General features: G+C 42.6%; 4 protein-coding genes across 5 annotated transcripts; 2 read left to right on the forward strand and 2 right to left on the reverse strand.

Moving 5' to 3' along the window:
- The first annotated feature begins 15 nt into the window (after nucleotides 1-15).
- On the forward strand, nucleotides 16-3,368 carry ccdc36 (coiled-coil domain containing 36). Its single transcript, XM_076037242.1, has 8 exons — nucleotides 16-227; nucleotides 854-919; nucleotides 1,179-1,302; nucleotides 1,452-1,588; nucleotides 1,697-1,745; nucleotides 1,834-1,918; nucleotides 2,212-2,318; nucleotides 2,439-3,368. Exons 2-8 carry the CDS (start codon nucleotides 867-869, stop codon nucleotides 3,141-3,143), a joined length of 1,260 nt encoding a protein of 419 aa, XP_075893357.1. The 5' UTR covers nucleotides 16-227; nucleotides 854-866; the 3' UTR covers nucleotides 3,144-3,368.
- A 457-nt stretch (nucleotides 3,369-3,825) lies between these two features.
- On the reverse strand, nucleotides 3,826-7,071 carry kbtbd12 (kelch repeat and BTB (POZ) domain containing 12). The gene is made up of 6 exons (XM_076037237.1): nucleotides 6,933-7,071; nucleotides 5,411-6,574; nucleotides 5,065-5,335; nucleotides 4,813-4,963; nucleotides 4,533-4,730; nucleotides 3,826-4,455 (listed from the first exon to the last, which is right to left on the reverse strand). The coding sequence occupies exons 2-6, from the start codon at nucleotides 6,481-6,483 to the stop codon at nucleotides 4,286-4,288; spliced, it is 1,863 nt and encodes a 620-aa protein (XP_075893352.1). The 5' UTR covers nucleotides 6,484-6,574; nucleotides 6,933-7,071; the 3' UTR covers nucleotides 3,826-4,285.
- Nucleotides 7,072-7,802: 731 nt separating this feature from the next.
- On the forward strand, nucleotides 7,803-14,846 carry slc26a6l1 (solute carrier family 26 member 6, like 1). 2 transcript variants are annotated; one of them, XM_076037232.1, is made up of 19 exons: nucleotides 7,803-8,163; nucleotides 8,431-8,570; nucleotides 8,782-8,892; nucleotides 8,974-9,149; nucleotides 9,237-9,401; nucleotides 9,527-9,679; nucleotides 9,999-10,081; nucleotides 10,187-10,334; nucleotides 10,415-10,528; nucleotides 10,757-10,834; nucleotides 11,789-11,884; nucleotides 11,968-12,074; nucleotides 12,176-12,245; nucleotides 12,334-12,426; nucleotides 13,266-13,376; nucleotides 13,493-13,912; nucleotides 14,007-14,061; nucleotides 14,148-14,293; nucleotides 14,757-14,846. In XM_076037232.1, exons 1-19 carry the CDS (start codon nucleotides 8,024-8,026, stop codon nucleotides 14,781-14,783), a joined length of 2,433 nt encoding a protein of 810 aa, XP_075893347.1. In that variant the 5' UTR covers nucleotides 7,803-8,023; the 3' UTR covers nucleotides 14,784-14,846. The 2 variants fall into 2 exon arrangements, with proteins under 2 accessions (XP_075893347.1, XP_075893348.1); XM_076037233.1 differs by having other exon boundaries at nucleotides 7,804-8,163; nucleotides 13,496-13,912.
- Nucleotides 14,842-21,180, reverse strand: p4htmb (prolyl 4-hydroxylase, transmembrane b). Its single transcript, XM_076037238.1, has 9 exons — nucleotides 20,414-21,180; nucleotides 20,208-20,289; nucleotides 18,527-18,717; nucleotides 18,332-18,428; nucleotides 17,363-17,525; nucleotides 17,044-17,229; nucleotides 16,692-16,782; nucleotides 16,406-16,529; nucleotides 14,842-15,694 (listed from the first exon to the last, which is right to left on the reverse strand). The coding sequence occupies exons 1-9, from the start codon at nucleotides 20,786-20,788 to the stop codon at nucleotides 15,477-15,479; spliced, it is 1,527 nt and encodes a 508-aa protein (XP_075893353.1). The 5' UTR covers nucleotides 20,789-21,180; the 3' UTR covers nucleotides 14,842-15,476.
- Nucleotides 21,181-21,406: the final 226 nt, after the last annotated feature.

The following is a 21,406-nucleotide window of genomic DNA, read 5'->3' on the forward strand; positions in this document are numbered from 1 at the left end:
CATTGTCTTGCTACATAAAGTCGTATGGCCCGAGTCTCGTGCGCTCGCGTTCTTCCGCATCTCAACCTCCACATTAACCGAACTTTGACGAGGAAGAGACTTTTTTTTTTATTTATAAAAAGCCATATTCATTTAGATTTGAACGACGTATTGTAGTACAACTAACCCGCATTGCCTAATTCACAATTCCAGTGGAAAGTACTTGATTGAAATTACGAGATAAACAGGTAACACGATTTGAGTGTTAAACGTTTTAAAATTACTTCGTGTTAGCTTAAATCGAATTAAACAGCGAACGTGGTGTTTCCGTCAATTAAAGCAGCTCCAGGTAACTTTCGGTGGAAATGGCGAAGTGACGAAGTAAACACGCTGCAGCGCTAGTTGATGTGGGAAAATACAAATAGTCGCCTAGCTGGAGCGCTCGTATGTGTTCAGGAAAAACACCAATATGAAATGCAAAACAGACATTGACAATAACGTCGTAGCAAACGTTCAACAATTTTATTACTTCGTCTTTCATCGAGGTTAATTATTGGGTTCCATTCCGTCATTTTATAATCTTATGTATTTGTAATAGTAGTATGTAAAACAGCCTCTAAATAAACGTGTGACGTTGCCATATAGTGGTTCGTCCGGCGTGTCGGGTCGCGCTTGAAAGTTACGCAGTGCAGTTACAGCCGGCACAACCCCCCCCGCTGCCGAGGCGGCACCATTGATCCTATTAATCGGTCATGTACCGCTTTACTGAGTTTGGAAGCATCATTTTATGGTCGAAAAGTTACCTAGAGCTGCTTTTATATGGTGTTTTTAGAACATAGAGACCAGTTTTCAGTGTGTTGTTTTGTGCAAGCAGGCTGCCGAACACAATGGCTCATATGAGAAACATAAAAGAAATGCTGAGCATCCCAACAGGAGGCAGGTGGGTATTTTACGAGTTTGACCGTCATATCCAGTCATTAATATTTAACTTAATTTCTAATTTATACTACAAATGGTTGTACCCCTAATCAATCTAAGAGTTGCATAAAATGTGTGTGTGTGTGTGTGTGTGTGTGTGTGTGTGTGTGTGTGTGTGTGTGTGTTTGTTTGTTTGTTTGTCCTGGAATGTTTAAATATTTTCAACCAAATCTTGTTTATTTTGTTTATTTTGTTTCATGGAACCTTACTGGGGAAAACAGGAATGTGGCAACCAGTGGCTACTCCAGTGTTACAGACTCTCAAGCATTTTTTGGGTCTCAGTTTTGGCCCAAAAATTCTCAAACCCTTTCTCCAGATATGAGTTCAGAACAACAAAGCTCTGAGGTGAGATACATCAGTTGTGTCGACTTTGTTGATTATATATAACCCCTGATTCACACACACACACACACACACACACACACACACACACACACACTCAGATAGAGAGAGTGGGAATTAACTATCTTTATTTTTCATTTTATACTCTCAAGGAAACTGAACAAAAGCTTTCTAGTACGTATCACACAAAGCCTCTCCTGTTTGGAGAATTAAAGGACAGAGGAAAACCATGTGGAATACTGGATACATTTGAGGAGGATAAGAGACGAGCAAAAGACCATAGGGACAGGTACAATTCTTATTTCTTCTTTATTTGCATTTTCAAGATGTTTTCTGAAAAAGGTGTTCAGAGCACGATTTTTTAAACAGCTTCCTCATGATTTATTTTGTCAAACAGTGAGGTTTCAACCAAGCAATGGCATATTTTTTTGCAAACTATTAACAGCGTGAGTAACATTAATTTTAATCTCTAATCCATTGTTAAAGCATTTCTTATGATGATGGAAAATAATTTAAAATGTGCTGATCCCCCAGATACAAGAACTTGTCTCTAGCACTGACAAAAATACATCTCTGTGCCGCACTGGTCTTGAGAAACTTGACATTTCTGTTTCAACATGTAAGTTTACTCTTTTTTTTTTTAAGTAATTTGTTTTGTTTGAACTCTTAAGATTAATACCACCTCATGTCTTCATATGTGTGCATAGTGAACTGTGCGTATACAGTTGAGGAGTCAAATTGAAAAGGCAATGCCAGTAGATGGTGCTCTTAGCCCAGTAGATTTATAAGGATTTTCATCTTATCTAACTCACACTCATACTTATTTGATTTGTTTGTTTATATATCTTCATATGGAGAGACTTTTACTAAATTAGTTTCAAATGTTGCCATATTTATCCATTTCTATCCCAGTACAGAATAGTTTCAATAGTCTCCTGAGTGACTTTTCCCAGCAAATGGAGAACGTGGTGAATGGAGTGAGTTCAACGAAGGAAAATATGACTGAATTGGAAAGGAAGGTGAATTCATATCTACAGAGCCAAAAATACAACTGAATTAGGTTGAGATTAAAAAAAAAAAAGATTTTGTTTATGACGAAGTGTCACAGATTTATTGATTTGAACGTTTTTATCATTTAGAGTGGAGAGGCCGCCGCTGATCTCAGCTCAAGTCTAGAAAAGTTAAACAATAAGCTGGAGTATCTCAGAGAAGATCAGAAGAGAGAACAGAATTTGATTGAGGAGGCCCTCAAGCAGCTCAGCACCTTTGTCATTGAACACTCAGCCAAACCTGTCACTACGAGAGTGATGGATGTTGCTATTCAGACGTCCCCTGTTCAGGAACATCTGGTTTCTGACGTACTGTGTCACAACAAGCGTCAAGCCACTAAGCTCACATGTGTGTCCAACAACCTTGGTCACAATCAGACAAAGGTTCTTCCTAAAGACCCTAGGCCTACTGTTAGAAAAAGGAAAGACCCTCCGAGAAGCCAAAAGCACACTAGAAAACCACGGCTGCTGTCACAGAGGAATAAGCACATAGTCACAGATGAAAACTGTCGACCTGAAAATAATTATAACAAACAACAAAATATGTTTACTGGTAAAGAAGTAATCAACCAGGACAGTGTCTGCCCACACTGCATCCAACATCAGACCATGTACAAATCTAAAGCTAGGAGTTGTTTAATCTCTCCTTTTACATGCTGGTCCCAGGACAGCAAGTGCGTCCAAAAAATGGATCCTATTATGGAGAAGCTCTCCGCTGGATCCAGGTCAGGCACCCCAGGAAGCCCCAGAGGCCCCTGGCAGTGGTTTGACATGAATTCTGACTCCGATTTGTAGATGAGAAAAGATGAGCTCAGAGTAGTTAAGCCTTTTTGTTTGTTCTGCTCAGTTTTGAGAATACCATATGTTATTTCTATTCTGTACAAGTTTAAGAATAAAAACTATAATTTTGCCTGAAGTGACTTGGCATCGTTAATGACTATGTACTTCATTATATTTAGAGAAACAACAATTATTTTGTACTTATTTTGTAGGTGTGTCAATAAAAAGCCTTTGCCAACTAACCAACCTTTGATCAATCATTCAATTTTGCTATGTGTTTTGTCTATGTGGGTTCTCTCCAGATACTTCCTCCCATAATCCAAAAAACATGCATGTAGGCTCCTGCAGACCGCCACGATCCTCAGTGCAGGAGGAAGCAGCTATAGAAAATGAATGGATCATTACATTGATCTCAGACCTTAAAGCTGTTAAAGCAGGTTTTCCTCCTTAAATCTCTACACAATAATGCTAGAAAACACCAACAGACTATAAATGCACAAGTAGGTATTTTAAATAAAAACTCACATCAAGACAATGTTGGCACAGTGCATATTTATTTGCAAAAACAAGCAGAATTAAAATCAATTCTTAATCAAGCAATTTTTTTAAATTTAGGTATTAAAGTGGGTAAAATTATCAATTTGTCCTGTGATTTACATAACTTACCTATTAGTAATTAAACTGACAAAACATTAACCAGAATGCATTGTTATTTATTATTAGGATGATCCAATAGGTTATACTCTTTTTTTTGCATGCAGCGCCACAAAGAATCCTCAGTGTTATGTTCTCTTAGTTTTTTCAGGATAAACAAAATGAACATTTTAGATTTTTGCATTAAATAACACATAACGAACGATCAAAATAAACTTAATCAACATTACCCCCAGAAAATTAAATCAGCTGCAAGTTTAGGGTGATCAACTTTTACAGGTGTTTCTGGATTCAAATTCAAAAATACCATATTTACAACTCATCTGTTCTCATTCCAATATTGTGCAAATCATTCTCCGCAGAGACCCGTTCATGCAAAAGTGCAGTAAGACTTTTTTTGAAAAAAGGTATGCCTTTGGCCCAGCAGTAAGTGCATCAATTATTAATGATTGATTTTTGCATCCAAGTCTTTGAAACCGACTCGGATCTAATTTGACAGGTTGTCACTGTTTAACTAAGTCAGCAGGTGGGGACATAAGTCCCCTTGGGTTGAGAGTTGCCACTAAGCAAGCATCATAGTTGTCATGCATCATCGCACGTCGAACTACAACGTGCCACCGGTTTTCCCAGGGATCCAGCTCCAAAATGTCCTTTGTTATATCCTCGTGTCGATCTAAAATTAGAACAGTAATTAAAAGGGTGTTATAGTCACAGGGAGGGAAAGAGAGAGAGATCTCTGAAACACATTACCTGCTGCTTTGTAGTACCCACACACATATATCTTGCCGCCCACCACTCCTGCATTCGGAGCAGTGGTGCGCAGTGACAGTTGAGGACAAGGGAGAGCAGGTCCCTCTCTCCAATGATCTCCATCTGGGTTGTAGATCTCCACCACACTGAGACAGTGGCGTGATTGTCCACGATCCGTACCCTGACAGCCAATACCACCTGGAAAATAGCATCATTTTGGAACACTTATTCTTACACAGTAATCTGTCCAAAATCACGTGGTAGAAACAAAGATTCTTACCCATCACGTAAATTTCGTTATTGAGTACGACAGCGCTGCAGCGGTATTTGGAGTACATCATGGGACACAACTCTGTCCACTTATTTGCAATTGGATCGTACTCCAAAAGGCGGTTACTGAGGCGATCTGGCTCATCATCTATACAGTTAAACTGAACAGTGACAAAGGAAGGACAGAGGAGCATCAACATACATTAGGCTGTTTTTCTTGAGTTCAAAAGTATCGCAACAATTCTCAGCGCGTGAATATCACCTGTGGTGTTCGACCACCCATCACATAAAGGCGGTCTTTCATTCTGACGACACTGTGGTAAGCCAAAGGCAGAGGCAAGGGGGCTGCGTTGCGCCAGGGTCCACCTTGCAGAGACCATCTTTCCACACAGTTAGTGATTAAAAACTGGTTCTTCAGTTTCATCAGTCCACCCATTAAGTACAAGGTCTCACCCAGTGACCCGAGGGCATATGAGTCACGGTGTTCTGCTGATGTCAGGTACTCCCAGCTTCCTTGTGCCTCTACATTGTATCTGGAGACAAAAGATAATAATTTCCATTAGCTTTGTAGTTTTAGGAAACATCATCAAAAGTCTTGTCACGTTCACCTGTAAATCTCAACTTTGATGTCTTTCTGTCGGGCCATTTTGCGTGCGCTCGCCTCTCCTGCTGCTATGATGTCATTTTTTTCAGTGACAACCCCGGCAGCCACGTAACCCAGGGCCTCTCCATATCGAGGCGAAGTGATGTAGTAGGCCCGGCCTGTGGACGGAGCAAAGCAAAAGCTACGCTCCGAGTAATTACCACACCTTGACCTGATCCCACTGCCATCATTTCCAACACACAGGAGTAGATCCGTCGTTTCCATGCCGTAGCGCATCTTGAGTTTGCGCGCCACGGCCGAGGCTTGCATGCTTGTCGCTTCCAGAGCTTCGTTGAGCAAACCCACACATTCGCTTTCAGCCAGCAGAGCGGCATTCCTCTTCATTGTCTCTCTCAAGTAATCCGGATTAACCAGGGGCAGACGGACTTTTCGCAGTAGCTCGGGAAGGTGCGGGAGGCGGACCTCGCCCTCTGAGTAAGCGCTGTGCTTGACCCATCGAAGCACCACCTCTAGGATGGTCTCCTCCCGAGAGACGTTGAGGTCATCGGATGTCAGCAGCCTCCCCAGCTGATGGGCCTCCAGCTCCAGCACTTCGTCATTTTGGCAAACTTCAACAAAGTGCTGCCTCAAGTAGCGCTGAGCGTGGTCTGCGAGGTCTTCCGCTCCGAGGTCGCGGGCAAAGTAAAAGACCCCAAGGCAGTTGGAGGCGTCCATGTTGTCTGTCATGTGCTGCTGGCAGCGCCTGAAGACGTCGTCCATTTGCAGGAGGAAGGCCGCAATGGAGATGCCTTGTACGTTTGTGTTGTTGAGAGGAAGATCAGAGCAGTACATGTAGTTCAGAAGGAGAGCGAGGCTGTCTGCGGGCGTGTCACGCAGGAATATCTCCCTGTTGTTGCACTCTCGCAGGCCGCAAGTGAACATGACTCGAAAGTATGGGCTGAAGGCGGCTAAGACGACTCGATGACAGGGGAAGCTGACGCCTTCGGCAACCAGCACCACATCTGTCAGATGCTCCGTCTCCCTCATCTTTCTCAGCTGGTCGAGCAGCACCAGTCCGTGTTTTGACGTGAGATCCATGCTGTCCCAAAATCTCAGCTACAGCGAGATGTAAAAAGATGCAAGAAGCATGCACAAAGCTTTTTACAGTGAGAACTACCTGCGTGCTTGTCTGCAAGACAAAAAAAAAAAAGACAGATTGGAGACAGAATGAAACACACAATGGCATTGCAATGGTAATTTCATTGGCATTGATTTTGACAAATGACACTTTTATATGTTGCCAAGTAAGAGGTACTTTTAATTGTATTATTTTACAAAAGTATTTGTGGGATTTTATGTTATATTTGTATGTTTCAATGCTTACTAGAATAAATGCTATGCCTATTTCTTGAAAAATTGTAAAGGCCGTTATGGTATAATGTTGGGGTATAATTAAGCATTAGAATCTAAGTAGCAATGGAATTATAATGTCCTTAATATTCAAGCAAACTGTACATTGTTAAGTCAAGCAAAACCAAATGCCTTACCAAGTCATGTAGTGCCTCTCGTCAGTTTTCCTTATTCTTAAAAAATCCAGAAAACACAATTTTTTTCAGTCCCAAGCACATGTGTTGTTGTTGTCAGTCAGGGCAGCTCAAAGAGGTCTGCACTTGAAACAGACAAAGATATGTGCCCCCTTTACTGGAGCCCTCTGAGCTACAAAGCCAAAAATAGACTGTGTTTTGGCTCACAGTAAGAGGACCATGAATTGGTTTGAACTTTCAAGAGCGGGTACAGTTATAAAACAGAGATGTTGCAAAAATGACTTGTTTTAACGCTTTTAGAGAAATGTATTATTATTATTTTTTTACTATCTAGATCTTTGTATTGAGTTATGGCTGTGCTCCAGTTTGTCTGCCACAGTCACGTGTCATCGGCTTTGGAATGACCGAAATGAAACATTGCTCGCAGCTTCATATTTCATGACGGCACACTCTTAAAGACCCAGCATGTCCACGTGTTATACACCAGATCGTACCAATACTTCAAAAAAAACAACAGATCAAACCTCTTGAGACCAACTGCAACATTATTTAGATAAATATATCAACAGCAGACAGGCAGTTAGATGGTAATATTCCATTTGTGCAGACAATAAAAAATATATATTTTTCCCCCTCTTGGCATGCATGAATTGTCTCATTTCATGGTTCATTAGCTTCATTTTTGCCAAAGAATGGAAAAAAGTCAAAACACGGAAACACATCTGTCAAAGTTCAAAAATTAAGTTAATCTTTTCCCCTTGCATGACTAAAATTAGTGCTCTTGTTTCTTCTTGTCTGTCATCATTGTCGTGAATTACTTGGCCCCATACCAATCAGTCTAGTGGCAAAGCATCGACTGTGGGTTGGATCGTCAGCCGCATCATGCGTCAAATGTAGAGAACTAATTTCATATGCCTATGTATGTGATAATTAGTGGGACTTCCCAACTGCAGTTAACCATTAAACTATGTCATGCCCATATGTAGGTAAGGCTAGTTTTCTGACATAAGTTAGTGTTGTTAGACAGAGGAAGGGGAACATAGAAAGAAGTTGTTGGAATCTGCAGGATTTCAGATTTCGTTAATTAAAAAAAAATGGAATCAATGTGGAGATATTCAAAATACAAAATTGATCGGGAAGTGCTGGATGAGGAGAAACTGCAAGAGATAGCACAAAGGAAAACGTACTCTGACAGCCACCCTCCTCTAACCCAACGCTGTAAAGACTCCTTAAGGTAAGATCATCTTTTGTGAATTCTACATCAATTAGTTTTTTGGGGCGGGTCAGTGCACAGTGCGTGTTAATGAACATAGTACAAGTAATGAACAGCAAATACACTCGTACCAGTTTTCATCCATAGTAAAAAGTGTCACCACAAAGTAAAAGACATCTTAACAGTTAAACAGGAAGGCAGTCAACACAACTGCTTGGATATTAAAGCTGTAGATTTCTGTCGATTTTTCATCACGACTTTCACTTGGATTTTTGTGTGCTTCTTCAGATGCAGCATTCCAAAACTAAAGCACAGTGTAGTGAGCACTTTGCCTGTCTTATACTGGCTGCCAAAGTACTCAATCTGGGATTACGGCATGCCTGACCTCGTGTCCGGCATCAGTGTGGGCATAATGCATCTGCCACAAGGTATACACGTTCTATCATTATATTAAGTGACTCTCAATACAGAGGAGATATAAATCATTTTAAGCCAATTTTATGACTGAAGAATTAAATTACCAAAATATAATAAGATGTTTAAACCCTCCTAGACAATATTGCAGTTATAACAAAGCCAAATTTCATTTTGCTGTGTGCGTCTTGAATGTAATTGTATATACAATGACTTTTCTCACAGGTATGGCATACGCATTACTGGCCTCTCTGCCTCCTGTATTTGGGCTCTACACATCTCTGTATCCTGCACTCGTCTACATCATTTTTGGAACGTCACGTCATATTTCCATTGGTAAATAGAAATGCATTGTGTCATGACTATTTGAGACCCCCTTGTCACATGCACACACGTGTCATTTTTAACTGCGTTTAGGTACATTCACCGTGCTCAGCATCATGGTGGGTAGTGTGACAGAGAGACTTGCCCCCGACAGCAATTTTCTCTCAACCAATGGGACCAACATCACTGCGGAGGTGGACACAGCTTCCCGGGACTCATACAGGGTCCAGGTGGCTGCTGCTACTACTGTTCTAGGAGGACTTATTCAGGTCTGAACATAGTGTCCCACATACACTACAGCAGAGTTTATTGATAAATGCTGCTGGCAGCTCTGTAACAAGCGATTGCTTGCATAGGTGGTGCTTGGTTTGGTAAAATTTGGCTTTGTGGGAACATATTTGTCTGAGCCTTTGGTGCGGGCGTACACGACAGCGGCTGCCGGACATGCTGTGGTGGCACAGCTGAAATACATCTTTGGAGTGTCGCCGACGAGGTTTAGTGGTCCTCTGTCACTGGTGTATGTGAGTACCTTCCGAATCGCAGTCCAAATCCTGCTGTCAATTGTAAGATCATGACAAAAACTTAAAACTCCTTCAGTGGCTGACTTGTATTCATTTAACAATGAATCTCTTTCTAAATTCTTCAGACTCTGAAAGATGTTTGCTCCTTGCTGCCGCACACTCATATACCAACGCTCGTGGTCAGCGCCGTGTCCATGATGTTTCTAATTGCAGCCAAGGAGCTCAACTCCTTTCTTCGTCCAAAGCTGCCAGTGATCATCCCAGTGGAGCTCATCACAGTCAGTTGATACGAGGACACACACTCTCTGGCCTCTTGTGCTTTTTCCTCTTAACAATGTGCTGCTGCTGCAGTGGGGGAGGAGAGGAGTGGAAAAAAAACCCCTGAGACACAGTGGAAACAAGTAGCTGACGCAGCAGCTGCACTGAGCCTCTGCTTTTGCACATCACAGCAAAAAAAAAAAAAGAAAGAAAGAAATATTCATGGCTAATAATTATTTTCGTTCCTAGCATAATATTGACCAGTCTATTGATGATTTGCGGGTTTGAAAAATGTTTAAAGAGCTGTGGCTTCTTTTTTTGATTTTTTTTTTTTTTTAGATTGTGGCAGCAACACTGATATCATCCTACTGCAACTTTAACAGCAACTTCACTATACCGGTTGTTGGAGAAATTCCCAGTGGGTAAGGATTTGGACTGAACATTGATATATATAAGAGATAAGTTGTGTGACACTGCTGCCTTGTTTTTGACACTCAACTACTGTGTGTGCTCATTCTACACACAAGTCTAAGTTCTCCCAGTGTACCAGATGTCAGTGTTTTTGGAGAGGTCATTGGCGATGCTTTTGCACTGGCCATAGTTGGATATGCCATATCTATTTCGCTGGGAAAGACATTTGCACTCAAGCATGGATATAAGGTGGACAGTAACCAGGTGAGACATGTTATATATGTCTAATTCTGCAGAAGACAGTAGCAAACCATATGCTTCTCATGACTCTTGTTGGGCGGTAGGAGCTGGTGGCGCTGGGACTCAGTAACACGGTGGGAGGCTTCCTCCAGTGCTACTCGGTCTGTCCCTCAATGTCTCGAAGTCTTGTTCAGGAGACAACTGGAGGAAAAACACAAGTGAGTTAGCAACAAAATGAAAGCACTCCAAAAATCTGTCTGATAAAACAAAGGATTCCACCTTTGTGCCCTGTTAATTACCATCACCCTATAGGGGCATTAATGGAATTCATTATTCACCACTGAATGAATATCAGTTGCCAGTTTGAGGCTGTTAACAGAATTGTGGTTTTCTTGAATGCAAGTCCATCAATGTAACCTGACCCAAATGCTCTGTGATTTATGTAGTTGGCAGGATTGGCCTCAGCTCTTGTGGTGTTGGTGACAATACTGAAACTTGGACCCTTGTTCCAGGAGCTGCCAAAGGTTCTGTTTGTATTTCTTCATGTTGTGTCCATTTGTCTGAACTGTGATTAGACATTCACAGCAGATACTTCGAGTGTTCAAGATATTTTGTGCACCTGTAATGGATTTTATTAGGGACTGAGCCCCAGCAATAGACCATTTCTGGAACAGAGCAGGTCATCGCCATGGCGAAGACCTCACTTGAAGTTGTGACGTCTTTCTTCTGACTACAGTTCTGCTGCCTGTTTCTGCCAAAATTAGAAGCCCTAAACATGTACCAAAACTCACCAAATTTGGCAAGCTGGTGAAAAAAAAATCATTAAAAGAAGAGATGACAAAATTTGGGTCAATAGCGCCCCCTACAGACACCCAAAAACACTGAAGTGGCCCTAGCGGCCACTAGGAAGGTGGTAGAGACATGGGACAAAAAACCCTGTGCTGGTCTCATCAAGACTTACATTTCATATACTCTGAAGTGCACAATTTGCATAACTTGCTTACACTTATGACTAATGAGACCTCTTTCAGTACATATTTCACAAACTAAATGTGTTTACAAAAACGAGGAATGAACCCATTAGGCTCTACATTGCCACTTATGAAAAACAACCAACCAACACCAACATTTCACTGCCATGTAACGTGATAAGAGACAAATAAAATATTTTGAATCTTTAAACAGAAGCAGCCACCCAGATCCATGTGACTGCTTTCCAGCGATGCAAAAATAAATCAATAGTTTTTCTCATTGGGGCCTCTGACTCATACAGTCACGCCGCGGAGAGCTTATTGAAGGATTTTGGCAGCCTTCGGAAGGGGTCAGCAGGCGTCGGCAGTGGTCAGAAGGGGTCAGCGTGCCACAGCAGGCTCAGTCCATTGAACGCAACTTGCAGCTTTAACTTAATGTTTGCCATGCAAATTTGCAGGCACAGGTCTGATAAATCATACAAAATGTTGTGTGCTTATTTTTTTTAGGCTGTTCTTGCATCCATTGTCTTCGTAAATCTAAAGGGGATGTTTAAGCAGCACTATGATGTTGTCACTCTGTGGAAAAGCAGCAGGATTGATCTGGTGAGAACTTCATTATTGCCGTAATGGCAAAGATTTTTGTCATCACAGGAAAGAGACACTGAACTCAATTTGAATCCTTCCAGATGATTTGGCTTGTCACCTGGGTGTCAACAATGCTCTTAAATCTGGATCTGGGTCTTGCAGCATCGATATCCTTTGCTTTGCTGACTGTAATCATCAGAACTCAGATGTAAGAGTCCTCTGCAATTTGCCACAGTTTCAGTCTCAATGCTGTTATTTGGTGTGTGTGAGAGTAAACTCTTTTTTTGGCTGCCCCAACCCTGTGTGCAGGCCAACTTACTCTGTCCTGGGAAATGTTCCAGGAACAGAATTATATGTGGATGTAGAGACTCATGGAAAGGTAACCAACAGATGAAATACAAATACAAATACAAATACAACCTTTTCATTTTGACTTATTAGGAACTTAACTATTTTTGACTCGTCAGGCAAGGGAGATTCCAGGCATCACTATATTTCGCTCTTCTGCTACTGTGTATTTTGCCAATGCTGAACTTTTCCTTGAAGCTTTAAAAGAAAAGGTTAGTTTCTTATTTTTATATATTTTTTTTTATGTATATGTATATATTTTACCCATGGCTGCTGCCAATTATATATTTATTTTCTAATTTCATCTGCCACTTCCTAAATTTACCTGTATTTTCAGATATTCTTTTGTTAATTTGCAACAGATTGATGTCATAATCTCTAATGAAAATTTCCATAACCACATATGACTGTGTTTGGCCAATATTGGTGCTGTTAGCTATTATTAGTCCTGAGTCTGGTATAACTGGAGAACCTATTCATTTCCCTTTTAAATGATTTTAGAAAGGATCATTTGTGTCATGTACAGCAGAACTAAGAAGCAGATGTCCCTCCTACCAAAAACGTTCATATTAATTTATTGGTATTGGCTCTTTATCGTTGGGTGTCTGGATCTGAAATTGCAAAGTACATGATGATTGAATGCTCTGCTGATCGTTGCACGACTGGAGCGACAGCTTTCAGAGTGTCAGTATCATGGTGTGCGTCAGAGCCTCCATCACGGGCTCAATGAGGCTCGTCGACGCTGAGAGCAATCAATGCTCTAATCTCTTGGGACACAATTGTATCCAGTAGAAGTCCCATGTCTCCATGATGAACAATGCATAAAATCAACCATTTGGTGTCTTTGTTCTTTCATACCGATAGAGCTGAGTCATCCAATCCACCAAACAGCGCAAAACAAAAGAGCCAATAACTTTAAATGAAAGAAAAAAATTGGAGCATTTCCCCTGGGACGTGACCTATATCTCAGCACTACTGTTCATAAAACGCATGCCCGATTCTTAGAAGTGCGGCACACTTGGAAAACTCTTTTTCCTCTGCATGTTTTCAGAGTGGCCTTGACATCAGTAAGATGATCATCTATAAGAGGAGGCAGGAGGCCAAAGCAAAACGCAGGGAGAAGAGGGCTGCAAGACGAGCGAAAAAGAAGGCCAAGAGAGAGGTTGTTGTGTGACTCCATTAACATGTTTACTGAGAGAAAAGTGTCAGTTAAAAGGTCATCGTCAACACATGTATACCTAAATGACAAATCAGCCATTTTGCTCGTTGTCCACTCAGCAGAGACGTGCACAGATGGCTGATAAGCAGCAGAAAGCCATTCCAGTGTTTTCTGTGGAGGAAGAGGCGGGCCGGTGGGGAGACACAACCGAGTCAGACAGGGAGGACGAGATGTGGACCGAAAGAGAGAACGGCACGGTGTTTGTTGTGCCAACCACTCCCCAAACGGCAGACGGACGCTCCCGATGGGAGTACCTGAAGGGAGGAGATCAAGACTGCACCAGTTTGGGTTGGATGACTGAGGTGCAGGACGGGGACACCACCACTCTGGGCTCCAGCAGTGAGGATACGCTGAGTCGAGATCTGGAGCGGGTGTCGCTTGGGTCTCTGGGCAAGTGGACCTGGGATATTCACTCCATCATCATAGACCTCTCCACGGCGAACTTCATCGACACAGTGGCGATTAAGACCATAAAGAATGTATGTCTTAATAGTCATAGTAGCTAAATAGCTTGGTGCATTGCATTTGAAGGTTTGTCGGTTTGTTGTTTACCTTTCTGATTTATATTGGCAGATCTTCCAGGACTTCAGTGAAATTGATGTAGACATCTACCTGGCTGGCTGCCAAGGTGAGTGAATAACCTCTCTGATCGTGTTGTCTCTGTGAGAGGTCACAGGAAAACTAATTTGCCTGCGACCTCTGTTTGCTCTCAAGCCTCCGTGATGCAACAGCTGGAGGTTGGCGAATTCTTCTCTGAGTCAGTAACACAGAGGTGTGTTTTCGCCACTGTTCACGATGCTGTGCTCTACTGTCTGAGTCATCACGGAGCCACGTCATTCCCCAGTTACGAGCCCCCGCTGGTAGGTGTAGACAGCAGTCACACAGGCTGTTGATCAGTGAATTGAGCACATGGTATTTAGCTATTCACTTGCTTTTCATTTACCCTAAACTGACATGGGATTAATTATGGTGAGACAAAAGAGAAGTCACACATGTATGGTTTTAGTATGGAAAAGTCATTAAAATTAAATGTTTTTTTTTCACTTGCTAATAAAAGGTATTTACATTCACATGAAGAACTGGTTCTACTGTGAAGACAAAGCAATATTTTAGTCACCCCCATTTCTGAAGTAGCCCGGAACTTGGATCTGCTCAGGGGGTTATGTGGTCCTACCCTAACCTAATAGATGCTATCAGGGATTTGAGATCAAGTGTGACATCAGAAAACAGGGGTTGATTTCAATGTTGCTTGCAATGTATTTGATTTACCACTACATGCTACTAAACCTGAAATCTTATTGTAACATTGTGCCTGTATTTCAGGAGATGTACGACAGCACAAAGCTTTAAGGACTCCAAGCAAACAGAACGTTCAACACTGAGGGCGGAGTAAAGACTGTGATTAAACTCTTAGTTGTCTCAGTTTTATTTTGTACATGACATCAATAGTACACTTTAGTACAATCAATAAAAATATTGTCTGCAAGCTTAATTTACCCACTTTGGATCAATGGTGCAGTGCATTTTCATGGAAATATGAACAAACAAACGAACAAAAAACAAAAACCCATCCATACTGTAAATAAATACAAATTTGACAGAATTTTCACTCGAGAAACAAAGAGAAGGCGGCATGCACACTGGTTTGACTCGAGAGCTGTTTTTCACTCTATTGTATGTTTTTTGGTATTATTATGTATTATGTTGAAATGTTTACATTAGCCATTTTCAAGTACAAAAGTTTGCTTATCGCCACAGCAGAACATGTAAAGCTTATGCATGCAGATAGACTCTCTCTAGCAACTCTTTTGAGTTTATAGTGCAATAGTACTAAAATGGGAAATTCACTGGGAGATTCAAAAATATAGGGTAGCATTATCCGAGCATACTTAGCAAAATCATTTCTTTACAGTTGCATAAATCCACTGTGACCTCATTCCCTGAATAAATCTTGTCTCTTCATACCGGCCACAGAGGATGTTGCTACTGGAGACTGGCGTTGTGCACAGACGAAGGAAGACTTAATAGATTTGGTTTATGCGCTTATAGGTCTTGATGTACATCAGAAGTGTGCATGCCAGGGTTCAGGTTCAAACCTTCATCATCCTCATCCTCTGGAAGTTGTGCAACCAGCTGCTGGTAGCGAATCTGCCGCTGATAATCCGGATCAATGTTGATCCATTTATTTGCCACCCATTTGACTCCATGAGTGACCACACAGCCGCCGTGCAGGGCATATTCATCCTGCTCTCCCACCCAACCTAATCGGGAAAAAAATGTCAATACATAAGTGCTGTTATGAAGCTAAATTCCATTCCATGGTGATGTTGAAGCTGTCCAAATATTTTCCAAGTTTGTGGAAAATTATTATCATATTTTTAACAGCTATACAACCTGAAAGCCAAATAAGTGATTGTTTGTACTAGGTAAATACATACAAAATCTGTTGATTTTTCTTTAAGGCTCTTTTTCAAAGGGCCATTACATAATCATTGATTGCACAACACTGTGAGCATCGCTGACCACATGCAACAGAAAAGTCTAAATTTTGTTGTGGCGCAAGTTGCGTAAGAGTTATGGCTGCAAACAAAACAATCTGTATATAGATTTTAACCCTATAAACCAATAGCCCTACCCAATATTGAGTTGAAAATGTCCAGACTACCCTGAAGAGAACCCTACGTTCAACCTAACATAGCTAGGATTGGTCAGAGCCCTGCTAACACCAACGCTGAGAGCAGTGTTGGACATGGGGTGATAGAATATAAACACATTTTCAGATTTTGATAAACTAGCAACACAATTGTTCTCATCATCCCGACTCTGCTTCATGAATAATTAATGCTATCAAGCTAGCAGATAGCAGTGATGCTCAATGGAAAATGGTATGATGATTTTACACAGCTAAAAGTCAGTATAAACCAATGTATTTGCATAGCACCACATTAATAAGAACTTCACTGAGCCCCTACCTCTTCCATCAGATAGGTAGTTATACCAAAACACAGCCGTCCCTTTGGTCGGATTCACCCTGAGGTTGCTCTTGTCACAGTTCCTTCTGGTGTCCAGGAGATCCACGTCGTTCTGTATGAGACACTGAAACACAAAATCCACCTCAGTGGCGCTGTACGACAAAGAGGCCCGTGATGCACCAACTGACTAACCATTGAGCCTCAACAGACACCAGAGAGACATGCACAGAATGTACACAACACTCGCCTCCGCACACACTTGCAAGATCTGCACACAATTACGCACCACTTCGTCATAGGTCCTGTTGTCTGCCACAGGGAATGCAGTCTCCCCACCCCCCTCAACAGAGTTCAGGTAGAAGAGAACTGTGATGTACCTAGGTGTGCGACACAGATTTAAATTGACAAACACATGTATCGTGCAGAGAAGCACTACACGGACGTACACAAAAAGACAGGCGGAAAGCACAGTTTTAAGTTGACCATGTAGAGACATGGAAGAAGTTCACATGCCAGCAGTCCACAGAGGGCTCGTACGATGTCGATGCACAACCACATCAGACACAATGGATTCAGACATGATTTGGCGTCCCTCTTAGTTGATCTTTGGGGAGTTACGTTCCCCTGGCCGATCTCACCTGCAGGACGTCTCAAAGGGAGTGGATGTGTTGGCGGCGAGGCGGGTGTGCGTGCAGGCGGTTTCAGGGTAGACCGGCCCACTGTCGTGGTGAGCGTGGTAGTGTCCTCCCTCCTCGTAGCGAACCACCTGGAGCGGCTCACTGAGGTCCACCAGGGTGGGCGGGAGCCGCGTCAGCCGCGTCACCCTTTAAAAGAAAGAGGTAGGAAAAATGTTGAATTCTTCTCTCAGTACAGTGTGTGTGTGTTGAATTTTCCCCGCCACTCTATGCAGAAGCATAAGACTGTAGCGCTGGAAGGTGGGGGGGGGGTTTGACCTGCCTGGTTTTGATGTCCTGCAGCACCTGGTGAGATCCTTTGCCCTGATAGAGCCAGGTGTGTCGGCTGTTTCTCACCAGCTGACTCCTCTTTACACCTTGCTGCATCAGGAATCGCTGGAAGGCGTCATTGCTCAGGAGGCGGAATTCCTCCAGACTCAGCAAACCTGTCCAGAATGTGAAAGCAGTGACTGTCTGCTGCAATCACAGTTTGCCTTTCTGAAAGCATACTTAGGCTTTCTCATTACTGTATGTTCATTTTTTAAAAACTTAATTAGCTTGTCTTTACAGTGACCCAGAAATTACATAATAAAAATTTAAATAGTGGCCACGCTATAGATAGAATTTGCAGACACTAATAATTTGTTCCCACAAAAACTTAATTTGTTTCAATAAAATACTAATTTGTCCCTATGAAACAATAATTTGTTCCCATGAAATGCTAGTTTGTGGCCATGAAATAAAAAATAACATGTGCACAAAGTACTTATTTGTAAGCATGAAATAGGTATAACATGCGCACGAAATGAATTAGTGTTTCGTGCACAAATTATATCTATATTGTGGCCACAAATTAGTTATTTTTTCCCCCATTTCACGTCTGGGCTGGGGCTTTGTATGTCTCAGTCCAACCTTTAAAGAAAAATAAAACAAAATAAAACAAAATAAGACAAAAAAAAAACATGACACATGGTTTATATTTATATTTGTCACTCCAGAATAAGAAGAAACAAACACGTGGACAGCACATGAGAGTTAATGATTCATGAACATAAGTTCATACATAAATTCATAAGATTAAAAAAATGTGTTATGCATATTATCAACATGTCTGTTTATGTTTTGTCATTTAAATTGGAAAAAATGAAATATTTTGAATATTATTTTGATGAAATATTTGTATTTACTGCTTGTATCCTTTTAAAAAATGGCTTTCATCCAATCTTCACCTGTAATATGCAAATACTCTTACCGTTACCATCCTTGTCAGCCTTGAGTCCAGTATAGATCTCCTTAAGATTCTCCGGTGTGAGCCAAATCCCATCTCTTACTCGTGAATGAGTCAAAATCTGTCAGAGGGCATAAGGGGTGGGTCAGCTGGGTCTGGCTGACTGGGTGGGTGAACCAGCTAAAGTTCTCACAGTACAAACTGAAACTGAAACGTCACCTCATGGAGCTGCAACTGTCCATCTTGGTTAATGTCCAGAAGAGTGAAGATCTCTTCTGGGCTGAGGTTGAGCTCCTTGGCCAGCTCCTCCTGACCGTCCAGCACCATCAGCTGGCTCTCCATCAGACCCTTCAGCTGTGCAAGTTGCATCACTACCCGACATTCTTCCTCGGACAGAAACCCAGGGATCTCTGCAGCAAACGCGGCATCAATTAAACGTGGCGCACTGATTGGGAGCAGAATCTGGGAGACAACAGCTCAGAAGGTAGAGTGGTTCAAATCCTGCTCTATCCCAGTTGCTGTTGTTGTGTCCTTTGGTGCACTTCACCCAGATTGTCTTGAAAAAAGGAGAGTGAGCGTTCAGTGGTGGTTGGAGGGGCCGTTTGACACAGATTGTCAGCCTGGCTGCCTCAGGGCAGCGGCGGTTACACATGCAGTTCACCCCCACCAGTATGACTGTGGGGTGAACAAACCATGCTTTCAATATGAGTGCTTTGAAAAGAGAGTTGTCAAAACAAGCAATCTTGTATTAATATTATTAGAACCAACCATTTAATAGTTCACCATAACAACGTTATCTACCAATATGTCTCTATTCTGTAAATGAACTGAGTAGAATGCAGTAAAATTCCCTTTACTTGGGCAACTTTTCAGAAAGTCCGCTCATACACCCACTGCTGTAAATCACACCTACGTGATGTCACCAAGGGCACTGGCAAATCCAATAGATTAGTGATGACAAGCCCGGCGAGGTGTTTGTGTCAAGCAAGACAACCTTTTGGAGCAGCATGATGTGAAATATGATATGATCAAGAAGAAGAATCTACAGTGAGATTTGTTCTTTTCTTTATGCGTATCACTCAAATACTTTCTTATTTTATGGCTTGTATATGAGGCAAAAATAAGCCTCGGCTCCAGTCAACTCCTTTTTTGTCTACAGAGTTTGTTAAATTTTGTTGTGAGAAAATATATTTGCTCAAATTTGTAAGTGTCTTCTGCCAGCTGATTTCACACAATTTGAGTCTTGTATATTGGAACCAAAATGAACTGTGCGTTCGTTCGTGTTGTTTCACACTGGCCAGTGCATGGCCCAGTCAACAGCGAGACCAGCATGTGGTGGGCACTGTTGGGGGAGCAGTTGCCTCAGGACACACTGGCCCATTTTATTCATCCTTCATTGATTTTCACATACACATGTACGCTACTTAGTGGTGTATGTAGGCTGACTGGATGACACACTAAAACAAGGCAAACAAGCAAACAAAACATAAATGTTGTCCAATACATGGTGCACAAAATGATGACAAGGGCTGTCACCTAACAACAAGGTTGCAGGTTCGATCCCCGCGGCCTGGGGTCTGTCTGTGTGGAGTCTGCATGTTCTCCCTGTGTTTGTGTGGGGCCTCTCTGGGTTATCTGGCTTCCTCACACACTCCAAAAACATGCATGTGATGTGAATTGGGAACTCTATATTGACTGCGAATGGTTGAATGTCTTTGTTTGTCTTTCTATGTGGCCCTGCGGTAAACTTGTCCAGGGTGAGACCCTGCCATCGCCCCATCAAAGTTGAGAGAGGCTGCAGCAGACCCTTGCAACCCTGAGTGCAGGAAGAAGCTGGTATTGAAAATGGATGGATGGTGATAGAAAAATATGCACCACGCACAAATAAAAGCCCCCTCACCAAACAGCAGAGGTTTCAAACTCAGAGTCCGCATTTCATGCACTTTGCCTGGGACCAGCGACACCTCCTGGACGTGTCCCACCTGGCAGGAGAAACAGTAACCGGTGATGTTAGTGACGCTGCTGGTGTCCGCAAGGATGAGAGAGACAGAGAGACAGAGAGGAAACAAAAAGGAGGCACCGATGCGTCATCATCACATTACTCACCCTTATCCCCTCGACCCTCGCGAGAGACACGTCATGCATGAAGCGAGGCTCGGGTGGCGAAGATCTCGACTCCAGGCGGCGCTGCTGTTGCTGCTGCTGCGGTTGCTGCTGCTGCTCACTGCCGGGGGCGTCACGAGCCCGGCTGGTGTCTTGGTCGTGCCCGCTGCTGTAGTGCACGTAAAACAGCAGCGCAATGACATTGAAGATGTAGACGTGGAAAAACACCATGACCACTACGAAGTAGGAGCGGGAGCAGACGCTGCTCTTCTGGCACGAGAGGCGCTCGGAGGGCGGCCGGAGCGGCGGCAAGGTCGCGCTCCTCCCGGACGGTGCTGCGTCCTCCTCGGCATCTTGACTTTCTTGTTTCTCCGTCATTTCCCCGAGACGGAGCAGGAAAAGGGAGCTCTGTTGGTGGTGAGGCGCATCGGACCGAAAGACCGCGATTCAAAGGGGGCTGTTTCTTCTTCTTCTTCTTCTTCTTCTTCTTCTTCTTCTTTCAAAAAGTGCAAAGACTGTCAAGTGCACAGTTGAGCAATAAACACGAGCGCCTTCCACTGCGGACTCCCAAGTCGTTGCGCACTTAACAAACAAATCGACGAAGGAAATAAAGCAAAAGAGACACGATCTAAGACGCACGTAATGGGCGCGCTCCCTGACGGCAGGCGACAACCCGCTGGCGTCCTCTCACAGGGACCCTGCTGCAGCCTCGGACGGTCTTGTTTACACTGCAGCAGTCCCCGTCAGCAGCGGCCCAATGGTATCTTTCTGCAGGCTTTCTCAGGACCCTTGTAACAACAGCGCCACCTAGTGAGGGAGACACGGCATTTACAGTATAAATATTGTAAATACATCTATCTATATCTATCTATCTATCTATCTATCTGTACATATACGCGCGCGCGTGTGTGTGTGTGTGTGTGTGTGTGTGTGTGTGTGTGTGTGTGTGTGTGTGTGTGCGTGTTGCACTTCTTTCTTTTCACTAATGAAAATCAG

Source organism: Nelusetta ayraudi, unplaced genomic scaffold (assembly GCF_046127955.1).
Source record: "Nelusetta ayraudi isolate G7.1 ecotype Tasmania unplaced genomic scaffold, CSIRO-AGI_Nayr_v1 ptg000050l, whole genome shotgun sequence".
In the NCBI taxonomy this organism is placed as follows: Eukaryota; Metazoa; Chordata; class Actinopteri; order Tetraodontiformes; family Monacanthidae; genus Nelusetta; species Nelusetta ayraudi.